The sequence below is a fragment of the Bubalus kerabau genome, chromosome X (assembly GCF_029407905.1).
Source record: "Bubalus kerabau isolate K-KA32 ecotype Philippines breed swamp buffalo chromosome X, PCC_UOA_SB_1v2, whole genome shotgun sequence".
In the NCBI taxonomy this organism is placed as follows: Eukaryota; Metazoa; Chordata; class Mammalia; order Artiodactyla; family Bovidae; genus Bubalus; species Bubalus kerabau.
In genome coordinates this window covers 18,076,059-18,100,693 of record NC_073647.1, presented here as the reverse complement: position 1 = coordinate 18,100,693, position 24,635 = coordinate 18,076,059, and the positions used below count along the sequence as shown (strand labels likewise).

The window sequence follows — 24,635 nt, the reverse complement described above, 5'->3', positions numbered from 1 at the left end:
ATTACAAATATAATCCAGAGAGTTCTCTTGTACTCTTTACTCAGTAGATGCTGACTGTGACAGCAAGTAATAATTATTTTTGTTTTATAACTTATTAGTAATTGAATCATTAAGTGTATATTTACGGTATTGATGTACAGTTAAATTTACCCTTATAACTTATTGCAGGATTTTGCAAAGAATTCATCACAAGTTGAGTTAGCTGAGTCTTCAGACTTACCATTCTCCTGGAGCCAGAATACAGTACCACTGTCCCAAGATGGATCAACAATTTATATAGAAGGTTTGGTTTGGGCACTTTTTGTAAACATAGTAAAAAAGATACTTGATGAATATACCTATACAGTGAGTTTCTATTTTGAAGCCTATATCTTCATGTTACATTTTTCACATATTGTAAAATGGAATCTAGGGCTTCCCAGGTGGCTCAGTGGGTAAAGAATCTTCCTTCAATGCAGGAGACACAAGAGACACGGGTTCAGAGACACGGGGTTCTCTTCCTGGGTCAGGAAGATCCCCTGGAGGAGGAAATGGCAACCCACTCCAGTATTCTTCCCTGGAGAATCCCATGGACAGAGGAGCCTGATGGGCTGCAGTCCATAGGGTCACAAACAGTCTGATGAGCACATATGCATGCAGAAGGGACACTAACTGTTCCTGAATGCTTTTCTTGAGTGATTTTCTATAAAATCATATTTAATGATAGAATATTTTCTTTCTTTTTATTAAGTCGGCTAACATATATTCTTTGAGCACTTTGTCACTTGGAGCCAGCCATGCACTGAAAAATCTTAATATAATTTCTGTGAGTCAGGGAAGTCCCTGATACCCTAATACTGTAATTTAAAAAAAACATATTAGGTGGAAGACCATTAGTGTGAGAAAAAGCACATGGTTATAGGTGATTTCAATTAAAGAAGAATTACAGTTCTTCAATTTATACGATAACAGAGTTCTTCATTAACCTGAAATCGTATGCCATGAAGGAGTTTTACCTAGTTAAAAAATTCCCTGTTATCAAAGCAGTTATGTTAGCAAATTAGACGTATATCACTAAGTGGAGAAAGGTACACAGAAATTTTTGTGACTGTTTAAATTGTTTACAAACAAATCAGTATATATTTACCAAATCAAAATAGAAAAAATTTATAGTAATATGTGTGCCAAAAATATTTTCCCTTGACAATACTTGGTTTGATATTCACTTAGGCATCACTTACCTAGTTAGTAAAATAGCCAAGGGCCAAAATAAATAAGGAGATGAAATAGATGTCTGAATTTGGTTTTATGAAGCACCATAGTCTTTAATCATAGAAAAAAAAATCTGAATTCTTAAAGCTTCTACTCTCTCTCTCTGTTACCACACTGCAAGAGTGAAACTTTGCCCAGATGGTAAATGGGTTATAGTTGATTAGAAAGATAGAGGCTTGAGCCTCTGTATTTCTGTAGCCTTTATTAAGTCACCTAACTAATCTCTTTACACCTCAATTCTCTCATATTATTAAAATAGATATTTTTATTTTCTCACATAATGCATTCATTCTCCAGACCTGGAATCAACCATTTAGCTATATAATTTTGATTCTTGCTCGACTTATCTCGGGGCTTTTTTGAGGCTCAGATATGTGAAAAGTGAGAAATGCATTAGAGCTTTAAAAGACAATAAACATTGTTAGAATTGATGTCAGTGAGGCAGCAGTGAGTGGTGGCATGAAGTGAGATTGGAATTCCCTGCGCAGTAATTGAACCTGGGTAGCCTGGGTTGAAAGCCAGGAATCCTAGCCACCAGACCAGCAAGGGCTAGAGGCTAGAAGCTATTTTTCCTTGGATCTTTGTCCCCCAATGAAAAATGCAGTTATCACAGAGGCAAAAATATGCAGGTACAAAGTTTATTACTAGAGACAGTACAGCAACAAGTCAGAGAGCACATAGATAAACAGTTTGTTTAGTTGAGATGGAAGCAAGGCAGAGATGATGCACACCCAGAGAGAAAGAGTATGAGTATGTCCCCCTAAGGAGGAGGACCGCAGTAAAGAGGAGGTTAAATCATTTATATAGGTCAGTTCTTCTGGGTCTTTGTTTACCTTTAGCCAATTATCTGGTTTCTTTTTCCACACCTGACCTACCCTAGGGCCCTCCTCAATATACATTAGCAACTTTTTCCCAAGATGGTTTCTGGCCCAGATGCCCTTAGCATCACATACTGTGGGGTGGTGCCCTCTCCTTTTTGACCCCCAAGGAGCCTTTCTGTACATGTGAGATGTCTCCCTTGCCCGGAGGATGGGAAATATATGACCTCCTGATCTTTTAATGGGGTTTAGTTCCACTCTGTCCCTGCCAGTGTCTGGTTATTTACCCTCTTCTTGTTGCTGGTTTTTATATCATGGTTTAGAATTCAAAGTATAGATAGGAGTCCAGTTATAAATATGTGGTCCCAGAGCCTGTTTGTCTCTTGCTTCAGGAAGTGTAAACAAGGGCTAGTAATGAATGTCCAGCCTGGAGCTCATTATCTTCTCACCCCAGGAAGTGTGAACAGGGGACCAGTTATAAATGCCTAGCCTGGAGCCCATCTGTCTCCTGCCTTGGAATGATAATTATGATAATGTGTACAGTGTGTTCAGAATCATGCTTAATGGGCTCCTGTCTAGGATGACCATAGGTTCTTGGAGAGGGCTGGATTTGAACTTGATTTTGAAGGAGGAGAATAGTATTTTTATTGGTTCTGTTGAAGACAGTGAACAGCACAAGCCAAAGCCAACAGAGATATGTAAGTTGAATCAGAATTTAAAGCTTGAGCTCAGAGTGATCTTGTTTAACTTGGCGATTTATGCATGCTATAAAAATTATTATATATAAAACAGCCTGTTGGATAACAGTTGCCTAGTTCAAATAGCAGCGCCCGTTGGTTGTTCAGTTAACCTGAGCATCTGAGAAGAATGCTAGTGTGATTACACAGAAATTAGTTCTAAGTACCTGCAATAAAACTGTCAGTAATCATGTGTTTGAAGATGGGAAAGAATCATTTCTGTGTTATCTCAAAGAATGAAATGTAGCTTTGACAGAGGAACCCACTAATTCAATACTCTTTTCCTTGCATATTATCTATTCTGTTTCTCTTACTAGTATAGAGTTGGAAGCATTAAGTTAAATGCAGGTTTAGAATCTTTATCACAAAGTACGTTTGTGTATGCTCCGTCATGTTGGACTCTTTGTGACCCCATGGACTGTAGCCTGCCCAGCTCCTCTGTCCATTTAATTTTCCAGGCAAGAATACTGGAGTGAGTTGGCACTTTCTACCCCAGGAGATCTTCCCCACCCAAGGATCGAACCTGTGTCTCCTGCATTGGCAGGCGAATTCTTTACTACTGCTCCACCTGGGAAGCCCAATTATGTGGTATTTTCAAAAGGGACTTTTTCTGAATCTGGTTACAGCCTAAATAGCCCCACTTTTGCAAATACCCTCAATCGCATAATTCTTTAACCTTTAAGGTTATGGTTTTCAAACTCAGAGTTATTCTTAGCAATGAAATCTCTATTCAAACAAAATTTTTGCGTAAAAATCTAAAAAAATACGAGGACAATGTCTCTATCTGTGCCCACTCTATTCCCTAAAATGGAACCATTAGGCTCAGAGAAACATAGTTTGAAAGCTATCATACTAACTCCAAACCTTTTCATATGAATAACTGAGGTATCGACATTCAAAATATTTGAGATTAGTTGGTTCTACTTTGCCCATAGGAATTATATAGATAGTGTAAACTACCCATCAGGTTGTTAAGTGGGAAAAGAATCAACTCAGTTTTCCATTAGATATCTTGGGACTTTCTCTAAGTATCTTAAGGAGTTTCTCTATGTTTTTAGATTAGAATATAAGTTTATTTGAAAGCATTTTTAGAATTCTTTTGCATAAAAAGTTTATCTCATGAATTGTTCAAACTGTGTAATCCATAATGGCTGTTGTGCAGTTTCTATTTTGATCATTCTTTATTTTCAGTTGTATGATATCGTAGTTCAATTATATTACCTTTATTTCCAAAGTATTCTTACTTAATTTTAAGTGTAAGGCCATTTTAGTAGTAGTTGTAAGCAGTATTCTAAACCAATTTCAAATGTCTTTCCCACTATTTTAATCATTGTAGGTCTAGATGAAACTCTGCCTAAAATAAAACATTCTGATATTATTAAAATAATCACTGTTAATCCAAAGACCAGCGAAAGTGTTTCTGAAATAAATCCTTGTGCTTCACTGTCTTTAATTAATTGTTCTTCAGCAACATCTTCTTATCTCATGGGGTCAAAAGGTAAATATGAATCTGGAGCATAAAAAAGAAGCTGTATTATTTATACATAAATTTCAGAAATGATGATAAATTTTAAAACTGCTGTTACTGGTTGGATTTAAGGTTAAAAAAGAAGAATTTGAGTCATAAAACTCCTTTATTTTAGGTACACATACCTTATCAACTGCCACTAGAACTGGAACATTTTTTGTAAGAGCTTGTCCGAAGTGCAATGTTCAGTTCAATCTTTTGGATCCTTTGAAATACCACATGAAGGTAAAACATTTTTGAAATTTGATTTTTAAAAATATTCACAAATGTCTGAAAATTTTAGTATTAAAATATTAAGAATTGATGTATAGTAAATGCTAATTTGTCCAGATATTTAGATAAGAAATCTTCTCACTGGTATTTTCATATAACTTAAGTAAAAATTGATATTCATAAAGATACCTTTATAAGAGATTTAAAAATCCTTCCAAATAATTAAATTTTAAAAATTAGATTTATATATACTACATACTATAGTTTAATTTTTAATGAAATATATTAATCAGAATATTTTATTGATTAGATCATGCCATTCTTCAAATTTCTTATAAAACAGGTCTTTTTATTGATGCTCAATCTTCCATGTAATTTAATTCTTTTTTTTTACATTATTTTCTGTCCACGGTGATATATGTATGACTTTGAGCACTCAGCCATAAACTCCTTATGGTGGAGCATTTCATATGAAATGATAGCTTTAACTCACAGATTACAGTTTGTGTAGTGTTATAAATTAATTCTAGCTTTATATTGGTGTAAGAAGCTCTTGAAATTAAGTTTTAGGTAATTTTCAAAGTGCTAATGAAAATATTTTAAAAATATTTTAGTAGATACTGCACCATTCTATGCATCTGTGCAAAGACAGTCTGTATTCTTTTTGTATGCCCAGTATAAATGGCAGGAAGCGGAAAAGGAAGGAAGAAAAATGGCAGTGTAGAAAATAATGCAGGAAAGAAAATTGAGAAGAAAGCAAGGCAAAGGAAGCTATGTAGGAAAAGTTGTTGCTCACTTTTCGTTCAAATTCAACATTTTGCCAAAAAAATGTAGAAAAGAAACATCCTAGAATTCCAAATACAGTCTCTTTATTCTTGGGCAGAACTGTATTTGGTTTCTACCACTGTTCCTAACTCCCTGAGTATGACCTCTGTTAACTGGACTTTGGGCTTTGGTTTTTTAAGTAAAGAAGTAACTTCTACAATGTTTTCAGATTTTCTATTTATGCAATATTGTGTGGAGACACTTGGTGTTTTTATGTTTTTCATAATAAATAGAGAAAAGAAGTTTGTTATCTTTATTTAATTTGGGAGTAATATGGTCACATGATTCAAAAAGCATAAGAGGGAATACAGTGAAAAACATTACCCATGACTCCTGTTTGCCTAGTTCCCAGTATAGCTCACAAAGGAAATATTAACTTGTTTTGTATTTTCTTTGATTTTCTCTGCACATACAGGCACACATGAATGTTCTTATTTTTCATTTGTTGTTATACAGAAATCCTAGCATATTATATATACTTCTGCACCTAGGGAAAGTGGGAAACATTCTCTAACTTGTAGCTTTTATTTATTGTTTGTTTGTTTATTATTAAAACTATGGGAGACTATATTTCCACATGAGCAAGCCTGTATCTCACTTTTAAAAGAAATATAAATGAGGCTTTTTTTTTCTCTTTCAGGTTTGTTGCCCAGACATGGTAGATGTATTTATGGAAATGATTAAAGTAGAGCTTTCAAACATTGAAAAAAATACGACTGGTGCAGAGACAGGAAAATTGATTATGTTAGTTAGTGACTTTTACTATGGAAGACATGAAGGAAATTTTGATGACGAAAAGACTTACACAACCTTTAAATGCTTCAGTTGCTTGAAAGTTCTTAAAAATAATATTAGGTACGTAAATATTTATTTCTATTTCGACTTGAAAATTGAGTGCTACAGATGTAAATATTGTATTTCCTCTTCTGTGCCATCTTAGGAAGGCAATTTTAACTTTTTACTAAGAATAAAGGGAGATTTTCATGTTGAAAAGCTCATCCTTTCTTCCATGTTTAGGAGTTTGACACTTGGATCCATTTGGTTGTATTTCTTTCAGATACCTTAAGAAAGGACAAAATTTATTTTAAGCTAGGGGAAATTCTATTTATTTTTTAAATGCTCTGGTCTTACTTTTCCTATCAAAGGAAGAACTACTTTATCCAACTTGACCTCTCCATGTCTGTCTTATTTAATATTCTAATTTTACAATTCATATTTATAATTTTTAGTACATTTGCCTTGAGAAACAGTGATTTTTTAAAATCTTCTTTAAAGAAGTACTAGTTCTAAGTAGCATGTCTGCTTTGATTTTATAATTTAACACATTTTAAAAGTAGAGATTTAACTCTCAATGGAATTCTGAAATTATACATGTTTGCTTTAAATTTTAGAAACTTGTACTTTACAGTCTTTGAGTTATATGGCATATTACATATCTGTTATCCTAAGTGAGATAGTAACAAGGCTTATTGATTAGCATTTTTGAATTGGCTATATATCCTGACATTTTTCCAATATTATAAAAAATTCAGGTAGCAAAATGGAAAAAATTTAATGAACATACCTGTATATTTACCAACTCAATTCTACCATTAACATATTACTATATGTACATTGCTACATATCTATTTATCAATAGACCCATCTGATTTTTTATAATTTTCAGAGTGAATTGCAGACATCAATGCACTTCCCTTAGGTGAGATGCATACATGTATACGTATGTCGGTACCTCTATTGTGACACACATGCATATAAACTTTTAAAAATATTTACCCTTGAAAACCATAATTTATAACTAGCATCCCTAAGTATTCTATAGGTAGGTAATTTCTAAGCCTAGCATTTATTTTCTGCTGAATTCTTGGGTCCAAAATGAAGTACTTATAAAAACACTGGAATACACTGTTCAGTTCAGTCACTCAGTTGTGTCCGACTCTTCCAACCCCATGAATCGCAGCACACCAGGCCTCCCTGTCCATCACCAACTCCCAGAGTTCACGCAGACTCACGTGCATCAAGTCAGTGATGCCATCCAGCCATCTCATCCTCTGTCGTCCCCTTCTCCTCCTGCCCCAAATCCCTCCCAGCATCAGAGTCTTTTCCAGTGAGTCAACTCTTCGCATGAGGTGGCCAAAGTATTGGAGTTTCAGCTTTAGCATCATTCCCTCCAAAAAAATCCCAGGGCTGATCTCCTTCAGAATGGACTGCTTGGATCTCCTTGCAGTCCAAGGGACTCTCAAGAGTCTTCTACAACACCACAGTTCAAAAGCATCAATTCTTCGGCGCTCAGCCTTCTTCACAGTCCAACTCTCACATCCATACATGACCACAGGAAAAACCATAGCCTTGACTAGACAGACCTTTGTTGGCAAAGTAATGTCTGTGCTTTTGAATATGCTATCTAGGTTGGTCATAACTTCCCTTACAAGGAGTAAGCATCTTTTAATTTCATGGCTGCAGTCACCATCTGCAGTGATTTTGGAGCCCAAAAAAATAAAGTCTGACACTGTTTCCACTGTTTCCTCATCTATTTCCCAATGAAGTGATGGGACTGGATGCCATGATCTTCATTTTCTGAATGTTGAGCTTCAAGCCAACTTTTTCACTCTCCACTTTCACTTTCATCAAGAGGCTTTTGAGTTCCTCTTCACTTTCTGCCATAAGGGTGGTGTCATCTGCGTATCTGAGGTGATTGATATTTCTCCCGGCAATCTTGATTCCAGCTCGTGCTTCTTCCAGTCCAGCGTTTCTCATGATGTACTCTGCATATAAGTTAAATAAGCAGGGTGACAATATACAGCCTTGACGTACTCCTTTTCCTATTTGGAACCAGTCGGTTGTTCCATGTCCAGTTCTAACTTGCTTCCTGACCTGCGTACAGATTTCTCAAGAGGCAGGTCAGCTGGTCTGGTATTCCCATCTCTTTCAGAATTGTCCACAGTTTATTGTGATCCACACAGTCAAAGGCTTTGGCATAGTCAATAAAGCAGAAATAGATGTTTTTCTGAAACCCTCTTGCTTTTTCCATGATCCAGCAGATGTTGGCAATTTGATCTCTGGTTCCTCTGCCTTTTCTAAAACAAGCTTGAACATCAGGAAGTTCACGGTTCACGTATTGCTGAAGCCTGGCTTGGAGAATTTTGAGCATTACTTTACTAGCATGTGAGATGAGTGCAATTGTGCGGTAGTTTGAGCATTCTTTGGCATTGCCTTTCTTTGGGATTGGAATGAAAACTGACCTTTTCCAGTCCTGTGGCCACTGCTGAGTTTTCCAAATTTGCTGGCATGTTGAGTGCAGCACTTTAACAGCATCATCTTTCACGATATAAGCCTAAAACAATTATGAATGCTACATTTATGATAGCACTTTATAGTTTTGAGAGACCTTTGACATATATTATTCATATGCATTTTCATACTTCTTTACCTCCTTTTATCAAGCCGTACCAGCTATCAGTTGTTAAGGGTCCCAGTAGCTTTAATAGAAGAGAAGTTGTGGTTTGAGATATAACACTGAAACAATATTATGATAGAACTTTCTGACCTCCTTCCATATTATCACTCTTATAGTAAAATACATTAGAAAATAATGTTAGTAGATCTGGCAAAATGCATAGAAAAGTGGTTCACTAGTTAAGTTCCTTGTTATGTGTATGTGTATACTCAGTCATGTCTGGCTCTTTGCAGCCCCATGGACTGTATCCTGCCAGTCTGTCCTGTCCATGGGATTTCCCAGGCAAGAATACTGGAGCAGATTGCCATTTCCTTCTCCAGGGGATCTTTCCAACCCAGGGATCGAACCTGTGTCTCTTGCACCTCCTGCTCTGGCAGGTGGATTCTTGATCACTAGCGCCACCTGCAAAGCTGAAATATTATGTATCTGATATTAGAAGTTCTTCCATCGTTAGCTTTTTGGCTTTTCTTTAATGAGATTAGCCCATTTAATATTAACATGAAGTTTGCTTTGTTTTTTTATTTTCATTTCAAAAGACTGACTACAGATTTCTAGATTATCAGAATATCTGGAAATTTTAAACTAAGCATATTTTGTAAAACCTAGGAATGTTGTGGCATTTTGGACATACTTTTAGTAAATGAAACTGAACCAGTAAACACTGGATAACCAAAGATGCTATATGTATTAAGTAACATTATTTACCTTAATGATAAAAACTAGGATGGCAAATTGATGGTTTTAAAAGATGGTAGATGCTAACAGCTCAAGATTTTCTCAGCCCTGTCGAAAAATGGTAGGATATTTTTTCCTACAATGAGTGTCACCAAAACCAGTTAGAGCTATTTTATTCTGAGAATAGACTCATGAGGGGTTTTCTTTTTTTCATATCTCCACCTGCTGGTTTAAGAAGTGTGAGCTGCTGATAAGGGCAGGGTAATAACTAAGGGATAGCTAACTGGTTAACAGAATTTTTTTTTCTGGGTGTGCTGTGAAACAAGCAAGATCTTAATTCCCTGACCAAGTATTGAACCTGTGCCCCCTGCAGTGAAAGTCAGAGTCCTAACCACTGGACCATCAGAGACTTCCCAACATTATTTATACGAATAAATTTTACTGAAGTTATGAGCTGAAAAGTTAATGGCTAATGATCTTTAAATGTAAATTTTTAGGCAAGACTAGGATTTTTAAAAAATATTTAAATAGAGATTATGTTAAAATGAAAGGAGGACTAAACGATACTTCAAAGCAAACCATGAGCAACTAAACAGAAGTGATGTTTTATAGATGTGACGAGATAAATGTTAAAACCTCCGTAATGATTATTGTCTAGGTTACAGACATTATTACTTCATTTCATGATTATTTCCTTTGGGGACTCGGTGACTAGCTGTTAATATTTGACCCAGACTAAAGATTGTAATTTTGATTAAATAACTTTACTTTGAAATTCAATAAAACATTTCAGTAAGCCCTTTGAAATAGATAAGCCTGTTTATATTGTACTCTGTGCCATTGTAGGTCATAGTTGTCATAAGAAACCTTTTAGGGAATCTGACAGAGCAGAATGTAGAACTGAAAAATGGACAGTAGGTGCTACAGAGGGAACAATCTGCGAGTTAGAAAGAACCATTTGTTCTAACAGTAAATGTGTCATTAAATAAAAAGATTCTTGTAATTATAGGTGTTAAAATCGCTATTAACATGCATTTAGAAACCAAGACACAAATAAAAACACTAATAATTTGTCTTCTAAGCATCTGAAAGCTATTGTATATTGCTGAAGCCATCTCATGATTCTGTAGCTGCTTTTGGTGGTAAAGTTTCCATCTTTTAAGTATTTATTTTAAAATGTAGATAGTATTTCATGTACAGAAAAGAGGCCTGTTTTTCTTTACAAAAAAAAATTTAATCTGAAATAATGGTGGAGCTAATTAGTGGTTCAGTTCAGTTCAGTCGCTCAGTCGTGTCCGACTCTTGGCGACCCCATGAATCGCAGCACGCCAGGCCTCCCTGTCCATCACCAACTCCCGGAGTTCACTCAAACTCATGTCCGTCGAGTCGGTGATGCCATCCAGCCATCTCATCCTCTGTCGTCCCCTTCTCCTCCTGCCCCCAATCCTTCCCAGCATCAGGGTCTTTTCCAATGAGTCAACAAATCCAAAGTATTGGAGTTTCAGGGGGTTATTCTAAAACAAAAGATGCAAACTGTTTACTGATGCACTTAATGAAAGTGATTATTTGAAGTGCACACTTTGAGAGGACTCGAAGTGAGTCCCCAGAGCCCTCTGACATCTTCCAAAGAAAGGTCTTACATAATCAGGGTGCCACCTGAGAGCTCTGTCCCTCCCCAACTTAGTGGCCCACCAGAAACAAGTGCAAGTTATTACTAACTCGTGGTGAATATGAGTGAGTCCCTGCAGTTTACCAGTATAAACGACAGGATGGCTGTTAAAGCACTGGTGTCAGGCTCCGAAGCAAACCCACCATGGCCAAGCCGAAGAGACTGCAGTCCAGGAGAGCCTCTCACAAATCAGTGGAATGTAACTGAGAGATCAAAAACCAAGGTCCCTTACAAATTAACAGAGACCGGAGTCAGATGTTATAAAGGGTAGAAAATATCCAGCAGCTCTAGAGGAAACAAATTGCTTGAGTTCCCGCTTCAAGGAAGAGCTAAATCATATGTGATCTCTCTTGATTGAACTGCTAAAGCATTATATCAAAAAACAAGTGAAGAAAATGTGAGATTGTAAAGCTTTTGGAATTATGAATTGTAAAAGCAAATAATTTGAATAGCAAGTGTGAAAAAAATATCGAGAGGATTGATGGCTTTGGAGGTGTTATTTTGAGTAATGCACCTGCATTTTTAACATGTAAGTTCAGATACTTACTTGTGAGATTTGTCTTTGGTTATACATTTGAATATTTGTACCTGTTGACTATCGTGTGTAGGTTTATGAACCACATGAAGCATCATTTGGAACTTGAGAAGCAAAACACTGAGAGTTGGGAAAACCACACCACCTGCCAGCACTGCTACCGCCAGTACCCGACGCCATTCCAACTGCAGTGTCATATTGAGAGTACACATACTCCCCTTGAGTTTTCTAGTAAGTCACAGTTTTCTTAACTCTTGAACATGAATGATTTTGATTAGCTAACCTATCGGCATCCTTAAGAATTCTGATGGAAAAATAAGAATAAGAAATAGATTTGGTAATTTGGGGAAAGCTTGAAAGCATATTTTAACTTGTATAAACTTTTCAATACAATTACTTACTGAAGTTGAAGTCCTGCTTGTAATATCCTTGGCATAACTCATGCATTGTACATAGGTGGCAAATTAGAAAACTCAGATCCTCTACTTCGTGGGGATATGAAATAGGTGATTTTCATTTATATTCTAATAAGAAAAGTAACTGCCTATTGCGATAGTTAAAATCACAGAGTCTGGACTTAGCTTGAATTCAAATCTCAGCTCTGCCTCTTAAAACGGCTGTGAGATGACAGGCAAGTTACTTAATCTTTCTGGGCCTCAAGTCCCTTATCTGACAAAAGGGGATAAGGTTAACAGTACTGCTCTCAGTGATGGTATGAGAATAAAGCAAACTAATAATAAGTAAAGTCTTCAGAACAGCATCACAAAGTTAACAACTGTAAAATGGTTGGAACCACCGTCAACACTACTATTATTATTTGTTGTTGCTGTTGCTGTGGATGTACAAATTGAATCTTTGATTTATATACATCTTTAAAACGTGTAATGTGTGTTTTTCCACTTGCAGCTATTTGTAAAATCTGTGAATTATCATTTGACACTGAACATATTCTTCTGCAACATATGAAGGACACTCATAAACCTGGTGAAATGCCATATATTTGCCAGGTACACAGACATTTTATTGTATATCTAGGTATTTGTTTAATTTTCGTGAAATAGTACTGTTCTTTTGATTTTTTTTAACCATTTAAATAAAAATGAGTTACCAAAATGAAGAACCTCTTTAGTATTTGAAACTCTTGGTTTAACCCATTTATGTGTGGTGGTGGGTTGGATTTGATCGTTGGACCATAGTTTGCTGACCCCTGTACTAGGCAGACAAAAAGCCCTGCTGGAGAAAGACAAACATATAGGCTTTCTTACCCCTGTAGGGAAGACTATAGATATGATAGAGAAATAGGAATTACTGTTAGTTATGAGAAACTCAAGTAAAGGCTTTTAGGCCAGTATTTTTCCAAAATTTGAAGTGGTTCCCAATAAGATAGCAAGATAAAGATAAACTGCCTGTGTTATAATCTGTATGCTATTTAAAATCCAAAGAAGAGAATGCTCCATTTCATGTTAACAGGAAAAACTGTATAGATCAAGGGGTATCAGAGCTTGAAAATTCAAGTCAAGCTGGGGGATAGTAGATTTGAAAAGGAGGAGGGAATCTATGGATGTTTAGAAATATATTCCTAAACTTTGCAAGACAATTTTTCTGTTTCAGAAATCATCTGTATTACTTGTAGTATCGGGATCCGTGGTTGTATAAGCAGCAGAGCTGAATTTGTAGTACATAATATTATTCTAAACAAATGAGTTATTGTTCCTGCTTTTATATAATTGCATATCATTTATAATTTTTCAACTTAAATTAACTCTTCTTTATATTTCTAGGTTTGCCAGTTTAGATCATCATCATTTACTGATGTAGAAACTCATTTTAGAGTGTCCCATGAAAATACTAAGAACTTGCTGTGTCCATTTTGCCTCAAAGTTAGTAGGATGGCAACTCCCTACATGAATCATTACATGAAGCATCAGGTAAGATGCAGCAGTTCTTATTTGTTCATTTTGCCTTAGTGAAAAGGTTATATATCTAAAACTTAGAACATTGGTTAGATTCATTCTAGAAGGAAAGCAAGTGAAAGTGAAGTGAAAGTGTTAGTCGCTCAGGTGTCCAACTCTTTGCGACCCCATGGACTGTAGAGGCTGCCAGGCTCCTCTGTCCATGGGATCCTCCAGGCAAGAATACTGGAGTGGGTTCCCTTCGCCAGGGAATCTTCCCAACCCAGAGATCAAACTCAGGTCTCCTGAATTGCAGGAAGATTCTTTACTGTCTGAGCCACCAGGGAAGCAGAAGGAAAGCAAAGTTGTTCCAAATAACACAATTTACAATTTATGCTGAAATACTTGTGAAGCTTCCACTTCTTTTCCTTGTCTGCTTCCTGGTCATGATGAGGCTCACTAATAGTGAAATTTATAAAAGGTAAGTAGAAGTAAGCAGCCTAAAGTGGAGGGGAAGAGGAAAGATGAATGGAATATTTATGTTGGATATTTCAAGGGTTTAAGAATGGTAAGAATAGGAATGATTTTAAAGGTAGTTAATCAAGATCATGGGCTTCCCTGGTTACTCAGACGGTAAAGACACCACCTGCAATGTGGGAGACCTGGGTTCGATGCCTGGGTTGGGAAGATCCCCTGGAGGAGGGCATGGCAACCCACTCCAGTATTCTTGGTCTGGAGAACCCCATGGACAGAGGAGCCTGGCAGCCTATAGTCCATGGGGTTGCAAAGAGTTAGACATGACTGAGCGATTAAGCACAGTACAATCAAGATCAAGGAAAACGATAAGTTTTTAACGGAGGTAATATTGAGGATTCATAATATTCTGTTTTCCTCTTTTCAAACTTCATTTCCACTTTCTAACTCATTTTTTATTATGAGAAGACATGTGGTTGTCATCAGAGATCCAGAATGGTCTCTTGCAGCAGCCAGTGACAAAGGAAACAGCAGTGACACATTTGTAGATGTGAACTATAACAAAGAACTGTGTTTAGCTTGTAACTTGTTTCTTGGATGACTTTGGACACTTCTGTTTGGTAATTTCTGGGATATTGGTACTAGTGCTTGCTCCTTTCCCTTAAATTTTCATTTTATGCTTGCTGGTTCTTTTTCCTGACGCAATTAGACTATCTTTTATGTGGGCTGAAAACTTTGATAAAACAGTGAGCCTATTCTTAAGTGTCTGAAAGAGCAGTCACACATTTGCCAAAATCAGAAGTCAGTGAATTTACTGAATCTGATAATATAATCAAGTTTTTGTCTTCTCACTGATCAGTTCATCACATTTTCTTATTATCAAATGCATTATCCATGGTCATTTTTTTCAGCACTTGTGCTAATGTTGCTTTCAGTTCCAGTCATTAGATGATCATGAAATCAACTTATAGGTGTTAATTGGAAAAAAAAATCATAAAAACAGAGTATCCAGATACATTCAGGATCACCTTTGTTCTGTCAACACGCTTGGTTTTGTGTGTGTGGTGCTTTTTGTTTTTTTGTTTTTTTTGTCCTGGTATTTCACCTCACTGTTATTTGCTGTTTGGATAAGGTGTCCTACACTGGGTGTGACTGGTGGTTGGGTGATTCCAGGTCTTGTATTCAAGTGGTTTACTTTGTGTGAGTGAGTTCTTACTATTTGATACTCCCTAGGGTTAGGAGTGGAGAAGGCAGTGACACCCCACTCCAGTACTCTTGCCTGGGAAATCCCATGGACAGAGGAGCATGGTAGGCTACAGTCCATGGGGTCGCGAAGAGTCTGACACGACTGAGCGACTTCACTTTGACTTTTCACTTTCCTGCACTGGAGAAGGAAATGGCAACCCACTCCAATATGCTTGCCTGGAGAATCCCAGGGACGGGAGCCTGATGGCCCGCTGTCTCTGGGGTCACATAGAGTCGGACACGACTGACGTGACTTAGCAGCAGCAGCAGCAGGGTTAGGAGTTCTCTGGTTGTGTAGGGTCTTGGAGTCAGTGCTCCCACTCCAAAGGCTCAGGGCTGGATCACTGGCCAGGAACAGTGTTACAACAGGTGCTTTGTTATGGCATTAAGTTAGATTAAAATAAATATCCAAAAAAGAGAAACCAAAGGTTAACCCCAGACAAATGACAGTTACACTGTCACGCAAATAATAATTAAAATAATGGAATATACACATATATTCCAATACTGTTACAAACCTATAGCAAAATCTTTCTATTCAAGTTTCCCCAGCAGTGTTCCATCAGATACCAAGTAGATAGATGGTCTACTTTAAAACTGATCCTTGAAAAAGAAATTCAGTCAATGGCTGAACTTACAAAATAGCTTTTTATTTTTAATAGAATTTTTCAGAGCTTTTCACGTGCTAAAAAATACTTAAAAGATCATAAATTTCCAAGCAAAGAATACGGTATATATTGTTTCCAAAACTTATTTAACCATTAAATTCTTTATTTGCACAATACATTTTAATATCTCTTGAGGAATAGAGCTTGTGAAACACTGATCTTGGTGCTATTTTATCTTTTGACCTTTGATTTTGAAAGAAAGACTCAACGAACATGAGTTTGAGCATATTCTGGGAGATAGTGAAGGACACAAAAGCCTGGGGTGCTGCCCATGGGGTCTCAAGGAGTCAAAAACAACTTAGAGACTCAACAACAAAGAGATGTAAAGCAGTAGCTTTATTTTATTGTGAAACTTTTAACATAACTGTTTTTCCTGTCATTTACTAAGCTCCAGAGTGAGGTGTGGATGTGAAAAGAGTAATAGATGCTTAGAAAGGTAAAGAGATGGATAGGCCTGCTATGTGGACTATGTCTCCCAAGTGGTTTAACCTGATCTGTAATCAGTCTTCGTAGTGTGAGTTGTGTGTCTTAACTTGCCATGTAAATAGGAAAGTGTTAACCCAACAAGTCTGAGTTGCTCAAATCATGCACATTTTCGGAAGGGCCTACTTGTATAACTGGCCCTTGGCTAACTCCTGGAAACTGAGCCTTTGTTATTAACTGATAAGTATTTTACATGCCTGAAACCTTGAGCCATGTTGTACCAGCTTTTCTAGATCATTTGTGCAAGAATATGATTGTGGTGAATTCCTGCTTTTCTTCTGGGAGTCTGAAGATTTGGTGACTGAAGCTTATAAAAAACCTGGACTTTTAGACTCAAAATACCTTCCTTAGAAAACAAAACAAAACCCCAAAAAATTCACACTTGTTACTACAATTATTTGCTGGAGGATTGATGAGCATGTCCTGTGCAACTCCACTAGGAGAGGGCACTTGGAAACTGGTATCAGTATCCACCAGATTTCACCTCATGCACTTTTTTCCTGTATTAATCCTGTTCTGTATCCTGTCACTGTAATAAATCATAGCTGTGAGTATAACAACTTTTAAGCCCTATAAGTCCTTCTACTGAGTCATCAAACCAGGGAGTACTGACACACCACAGGTGCCCATTTGTTTTGTAAGTTTGGCATACCTACCAGGTAGGTGGTCAGCAGTCAGTAGAGGAAAGAATATATTTTAATAAGAAGGATCATCAGACATCCTTCCAAGTATTTGCAGTTTGTATAATTGTTCATGAAAGACTTGAAAATTATAGCTGAGCAAGTTTATAAGCTTGTAATTAAGATACTATTAGGGCAATTTTAGACAATAAAAATTGTTGAATTCTTGACATAAATATGGATCATTTTGTTCTTTTTGAAGACTTTGGTTGTAACCTTTTCCTTAAAATAATATGTTGTTACGTATTGAGTGATTTTAGAGCTAGCAATAGTTTGTACAACTTTTAAGAAATAATGAAGGATTTCACTTGTGTTAAATAGCCTCATTAGGTCTTTATAGTAATAACAAGCAGTTAACATTATCACTTGCTGTGTGACAGTCACTAGTGCTTTTACTTGGCTTATCTTGTTTAATCCTCACGACCACTTTATGAAGCAGGTATGTAATCATTTCCATTTCACATATAAGGAAACAAAGCTTTATAGAGAGTAAGTTAATTTGCCCAATGTCACATTCTCTAATAATTGGCAAAGCCAAAAATTGACCTATGTCCCAAACTTCTGAAGAGTCATTCTTTACTGGCATTAGATCTAATTATTATCTATTACAGATAGTCAGATAGTCAGAATTAGCCTTGAAGACCCTCAGATCACCCAGACAATATAATATCTTTGTCAAAAAGTTCAATACAGTTTTTTCTCTATTCCTTGGGATAGGTCACCATTTTTTGGTTGAACATCATGTTATTTTAAAAATGTACTGTATTATTCTTAGCACATCACAAGCATACATGTAATAAGAGATATGAAAGACTTGAGTCCAACTAAGGGAATCATCAGTGTCCTCATCTCAGGGCTCTGGGTAAATGCTCAATGAATGGAATGGCAGATATTTCAAACTAGTTTAATTGTGCCTGCTTCTCGTATGTACTGTCATTCTCTTGCTGCCTGCCTCACTGTTTATTTAACAGATATTTATTTAGTGCCTAATACATGCCAAGGACTGTTTTACAGAAGCGACCAAAACAGTTTGTGCCTTCTGAAATTTGCATTATGGGGGGGAAAGACAGACAAAAAGAGAATGCATATTATGTCTGAATGTATGTGTATTCAAGCACGTGATAAGTACCATAGGAAGGAAATACAGGAGGCGAGGGAATGCCAGGGCTTAAGAGGTGAAAGAGCAGTTTCTTGGGTTTTTTTTTTTTTAATGTATATATGGGGTGGTCAAAGAAGTCTCACCAGAGGAAATAAGGGAGTAAGCCATGTGGCCATCTGGAAGTGAATGTTGCAGGCAGAGGAACCAGTCGGCAGTGAGGTGAGCATATATCTAGATGTTCAAGGAGCAACAAGGAGGCCAGTGTGTCTGGCACATGGTAAACAAGTGAGAGGAAGAGTAGTAGGAAATGAGGTTGTAGCGAGAGAATGTGGGGAAGATATTGTAGGTCCTTGGAAGCCACAGTCAGGATTTGGGGGTGTTACGGAAAGCCATTAGAGTGTTTAAGCACATGAGAGATCATTCTGGCAGCCATGGAGAGAAGAGATTGTTGGGAGAAAAGAGTAGAAACCAGGAGAAGGTAGGAGACTGCCATGAGAGTCCAGGTGAGTGACTTGAACTGATCTGGTGGCAGTGGTAGGAGGTGATGAAAAGTGGAAAGACTATGGTTTTATCAATGGGGTGGTTGTGGGGCATGAGAGAAAGAGTTGAGTGACCAATTTCTTTCATCCTGAGCAGCTGCAAAAGAGTGATGTTCCCATATATTGAAATATTGGAGAGACTAGGGAAGGAACAGATTTTTTGCAGGGTGGATGGGGGAAAATCTGGAGTTTAATTCTGTCCATGTGAATGAAATGCATGCTAGATATCAAATAGTGATGTTGAGTAGGCAGTTGGATGAATGCTATTTGAAATCATGAAATTAGATGAGATATAAGTACAAGCAGAGAAGAGATTTTCGGCAGCTATATCTGAGCAGTTTTCTGTCATGTTGTCTTGCCATCTGCTTCTTTACTTTTTTTTCCCTCTTTCCCCTCTCTTGAGCACATACAGGTGAATTTATGTTGGCTGTACCTGTGATATGATCCAATTAACATTACTTCTAAATAAGATGAAATCAAAATAGTACTACAGATGCATTATAGTTACATAGTGCTTTGAACTTAGTAAAGAATTTGTATTTCTCCAATGCACCAGTAATGTCTAGATAGTTTCATATATGTGATTTCATTGGATTTTCGTAAATGGTTACTTGTGCTTTAAGTGGAAATGATGAGCCTGTGGAAACACACTTCTAGAGAAAACATTCTTTTGTATTTTTATGTTGTTCCAAATTTACAAATAAATATAAAATGCATCTTTTAATGGACAAGCGCATGTACATAAAAATTGCAATTGCTAATATGTAGTAGAAAAACCACTAAGTAGCTATGAGCAAGTGTCTTACATCTTTCTCGGGTCCTGTTTCCTATTGGTAAAATAATAAAAGGACCAGCTTTGAGAAGGAACATGGTCAAGGAGTTCTCAAAGAGTAGACTCAGATCAGTAGTTCTGATTTATGCTTCTATAGCCATGCTGTCCAATATCACTAGCCACATGTGTCTATTTAAATTTAAGTTAGTTTAAATTTAAAATTTAATAAAATGTAAAACTCCATTCTCTGTTGCACTTGCCACATTTCAAGTGCTCAATAACCACATGTGGCAGTGGATACCACTTTAGATAGTGCAGCTGTAAAACATCATCACTGTTTAAAGTTCTGTTGGACAAACATTGCTTTATACAACCATTTCTATAACGTAACTTTTTTGGGAGTTATCTGGTTAAATTTGCTTAATTTTAGAAAGTTCACTTTATTTTACCAACTTGCAAAACAAATGGAAATAACATTGTTGATCTTTTTAAAAATAAAATGTAATATAGCTAGCTCATTTTCACATGTCATATGTTTGAATAGTTTATACTTCACATTTATATTTAAATAAACTCATACTACAAATAGCATAGGACTTATCCCATTGTAATCTAATTGATATAATTATCATATTGATTACCTGTATGATAACAAATACTTTGAAACCAAAATACTAGGACTTTTTAAAGAAGTACTTTAAAAGAAGTACTTTTTAAAAATGAAATGTTTTGGTATTATTTATGATACAAAGTGGTAAAATTCTGGCTTTTAAATTCTTAAGCTCTTAGAATTAAGAGCAATTTCTGATCCTGGAATTTGTGGTGGTAGAAATTATTCTTTCTAATATTATTTCTAATATTTTCTGTAAACAGAAGAAAGGAATTCATCGTTGCTCACAGTGCAGACTACAATTTTTGACCTACAAGGAGAAACTGGTTCACAAGCTCGAACATCGGACATTTATAAAGCCTAAAGAGCTGGAGGGATTGCCTCCTGGTACAAAAGTAAGTTGTGTTTTTTCCCCCCTGGTGTTCTTTTTTTATAATGTTTATTTTTGGCTTCTTTATTTTTAATTGAAGGATAATTGCTTTACAATACTGTGTTGGTTTCTGCCATACATCAACATGAATCAGCCACAGATGCTGCTCTCTCCGTTTGTCCCACCTTCTCCTTTCTCCAGTGTCTGCAAGTCTGTTCTCTATGTCTGCATCCCCCAAAAAGTGAATTTTAAATAGGTTGTATTCTAACGTTATATGACAATAGAAATAAACCCCTTATAATATTAAAAATTGACTTCTGGTTGTCATCAAAAAATTTTTTTAGGTTTTATCATTCTTATGCTTAGAAAGAAAATTTTCTACCCATTGTTTTCTGAGTTGATTGAAATGTGCTATATTGGAGCATATTCATTTGTAGTGAGTGCAACTAGATTAACTGTAGACTGAGTCAGTGTGTTGTTTCAATATTCCATAGTCTGTTTTTGAGCTTTTCCAGTTGGCAGCTTATATGTCTGCTTCAGCTGTGAGGAATCATGTTTAATTTATCTTTGTGTCTCCAACATCTGTTATAATGCCTGGAATGCCACGGTTTGTTGAAGTTAGTATTACTGAAACTACTCTTAGAGAAGCAAGTTCTCTTGATTAACATTGCTGTGTTAAGTGAGCAAACATACATCTAACTACAAATTTCATTTTCCCTATTTGCCTTATGTACATCTGTTTTCTCTCACTTCTTTATATAAAGTCAGCTTTTGACTGTTTGCTCCAGTGGAGAGATACATAATCCAAAGTGAAATAATTCCCAAACCTTTACGTATTTTGAGTACTAACCTTTGAATGTGAGTATGTCTGTTGTTTGAGTTCATTAAAATAATGGAAAGCAGGGCTCTGAAGCTCTAGAGGGAGAGAAGCTATCCAGTATCTTTCCCTATAGGCCATTCATTCCATGCTGGAAGAAGACATGCAGAATTCTAATATTAGTATAAGCAGTGAAATCCTCTCTCATATCTTCCCTTATTAATAATAATAGTAATAATTAGTATAGTATAATAATATTAAAAATGATACTAAGTGTCTTGTTGAGTTTGGTCACTCAGTAGTGTACCAGTCTTTGTGACCCCATGGACTATACCATGCCAGGCCTCCCTGTCCATCACCAACTCCCGGAGCTTGCTCAAACTCCTGTCCATCGAGTCAGTGATGCCATCCAATCATCTCATCCTCTGTTGTCCCCTTTTTCTCCCACCTTCAGTCTTTCCCAGCATCAGGGTCTTTTCCAATGAGGCAGTTCTTCACATCAGGTGGCCAAAGTATTGGAGCTTCGGCAGGACTGATTCCCTTTAGGATGGACTGCTTGGATCTCCTTGCTGTCCAAGGGACTCTCAAGAGTCCCTTCTCCAACACCACAGATCAAGAGCATCAATTCTTCGGTGCCCCACTTGTTAGCACTTCAGAATTGCGTTTTCAGTGTGCTTTTTCATTCATTCGTGATTTAATCCCTGTAACAAACCAATGAGGTAGAGAAGGCAGGTATTATTCCCATAGTACAGATGAGGAGGCTTAGGATAAGTTACTTACTCAAGGTCACATGGCTAGGAAGAGGTAGTATTGAAAGTTAACCTCAGGTTTTTTGACTCCTATTTCAGCGCTTTTTGTATGATACTAAGCCACAAGTATTTCATAGGCCTTCCTCATTTGCTGTTCCTTAAGTACATGGCAGTAGTATAATCAAGTTATTAAAGAAAATGTTAATAGGTAACTGTTTTTCACTATTAATCAAATGGGTATAATCAAACATTTATTTTTCTGAATATTAAATGATAAATTTTTTATTAGCTCCAAGAAAATTGAGTATTAATTAAACTCTCCATGCTGTATGATGAATTGCTGTAACCACCACAGTAACCTTTGGAACCATAAATCCTGCTCGATGAACTCCCAGAGAGAGCAGGTCACATTTACTGTTCATTTGTTTTTAGAGGGGTGTAGGTACTTTTTTTTTTAATTGAAGTATAATTGATGTACAATATTATCTGTTTCAAGTGTGACAGTGATTCTGGAGATCTGTTTTATAGTTACCAAGGAATAATGCAGGCCTTTCCAGAGTTATCTCAGGATTTGAGATGTAAAATTTGACCTCTAGCTATTCAGTTATATCAGAACATAAAATAGCCATAGGATGAGCTCTTTTGACCTATTAAAATTTCTGTTAACATATAAATGCCATCAATACAAAACCAGTATTACAGCAGTAAATAAATACTGAGGTGAATTTCATTTAATTGGTATGACTATAGAATAAGAGCTAACTCATTGGAAAAGACTCTGATGCTGGGAAAGATTGAGGGCAGGAGAAGGGGGCTACAGAGGAGGAGATGGTTGAATGGCATCATCGAATCATTGGACATGAGTTTGGGCAAACTCCAGGAGATGAGTGAAGGACAGGGAAGCCTGGCATGCTGGAGTCCATGGGGTTGCAAAGAGTCAGACATGATTCAGTGACTGAACAACAACAAAAATTTAAAGTGAATGGGAGACTTCTTTGATTGTAGTTTATACTTAGGACTTCCCTGGTGGCTCAGATGATAAAGTGTCTGTCTACAATGCGGGAGACCCGGGTTCAATCCCTGGGTTGGGAAGATCCCCTGGAGAAGGAAATGGCAATCCACTCCAGTACTATTGCCTGGAAAATCCCATGGACAGAGGAGCCTGGTAGGCTGCAGTCCATGGGGTCGCAAAGAGTCGGACACGACTGAGCGACTTCACTTTATACTTAGATATTTAACTTTTTGTATGGCTGTGATTTTTTTTTCCGGTAACAGCTTTGTTAACATGTAATTCATATACCATGCATACAATTTACCCATTTAAAGTATACAATACATTAGTTTTTAGCATATTCACAGAGTTGTGAAAACATCACTACAATCTATTTGAGAACATTTTGTCACCCCATACCCATTAGCAGTCACTCCCAATTTCCCCTCCACAACAACAGACAAACTTTAACCTGTTTTCTGTCCCTATGAATTTTCCTGTTCTGGACATTTCATATAAATGGAATCATAATATCTACAATATGAGGTCCTTTATGGCTGATTTCTTTCACTTAGTATAATGTTTCTGAGGTTCATCCATGAGGTTCATCCTGTAGCTTGTATCAGTGCTTCATTCTCTTTTAAGGCTGTATTAGTACTTACGTATCAGTACGTTTATGGCTGAATATTATTCCATTGTATGTGTATACCATATTTTATTTATTCACTCATCAATTGGCGAGCATTTGGTTTGTCTCTATTTTTTGGCTATAATGAATAATGCTGTCGGGAAATTTCATGTGCAAATTTTTGTATGGACATTTCCTTTGAGTGAAATTGCTGGAAGTGGAATACCTAAGGGTTATATAATGATTCTTATGTTTAACATTTTAAAGAACTGCCAAACTGTTTTCCAAAGCTGCTGTACCATTGTACATTCCCACCAGCAATATATGCAGGCTGAAATTTCTCCACCATCCTGTCAGCACATGTTGCTACCTGTCTTTTTCATTATAGCCATTTAGTTGGTCTAAAGTGATGTATATTACTGGAGTTTTGATTTCCATTTCTTTACTGACTAATGATGTTGAGCATCTTTTCACATGCTTGTTTCATATGTATATTTTCTTTGAAGAAATGCCTATTCAGATCATTTGCCCATGTGTTAATTGGGTTGTCTTTTATTGAGTTGTAAGTTATGCTGTATACATGTCCCTTATTAGAGATACGATTTGCAAATATTTCCTCTCATTCTGTGGTCATCTTTTCACTTTCTTAACAATGTCCTTTGAAGTACAAAAGTTTTCATTTTTATGAAGTCCATTCATCTGTTCTTTCTTTGGTTTCTTGTGCTTTTAGTATCATACCTAAGAAATCATTGCCTAACCCAAGGTCATGAAGATTTACTCCTATGTTTTCTTCTAAGAGTTTTGCAGTTTTAGCTCTTACAATCTGGTCTTTGATACATTTTGGATTAATTTTTGTATTTAGAATGAGGTAGGGTCCAAATTCATTCTTTTGCAGGTAGATATCCAGCAG

At 36.5% G+C, this 24,635-nt stretch overlaps 1 protein-coding gene across 2 annotated transcripts in view; it reads left to right on the top strand.

The window, feature by feature from the left end:
• Positions 1-24,635, top strand: part of ZNF280C (zinc finger protein 280C) — a 68,223-nt gene that overhangs the window by 30,822 nt on the left and 12,766 nt on the right. Inside the window, exons 6-13 of one of the 2 annotated variants that reach the window (XM_055564096.1) lie at positions 169-283; positions 4,143-4,304; positions 4,450-4,559; positions 6,013-6,227; positions 11,782-11,939; positions 12,615-12,715; positions 13,490-13,636; positions 20,434-20,565. In XM_055564096.1, the coding sequence (XP_055420071.1) occupies positions 169-283; positions 4,143-4,304; positions 4,450-4,559; positions 6,013-6,227; positions 11,782-11,939; positions 12,615-12,715; positions 13,490-13,636; positions 20,434-20,565 (1,140 nt within the window). The remainder of the gene's footprint in view (positions 1-168; positions 284-4,142; positions 4,305-4,449; positions 4,560-6,012; positions 6,228-11,781; positions 11,940-12,614; positions 12,716-13,489; positions 13,637-20,433; positions 20,566-24,635) is intronic. The other variant, XM_055564097.1, reaches the window with a different exon arrangement.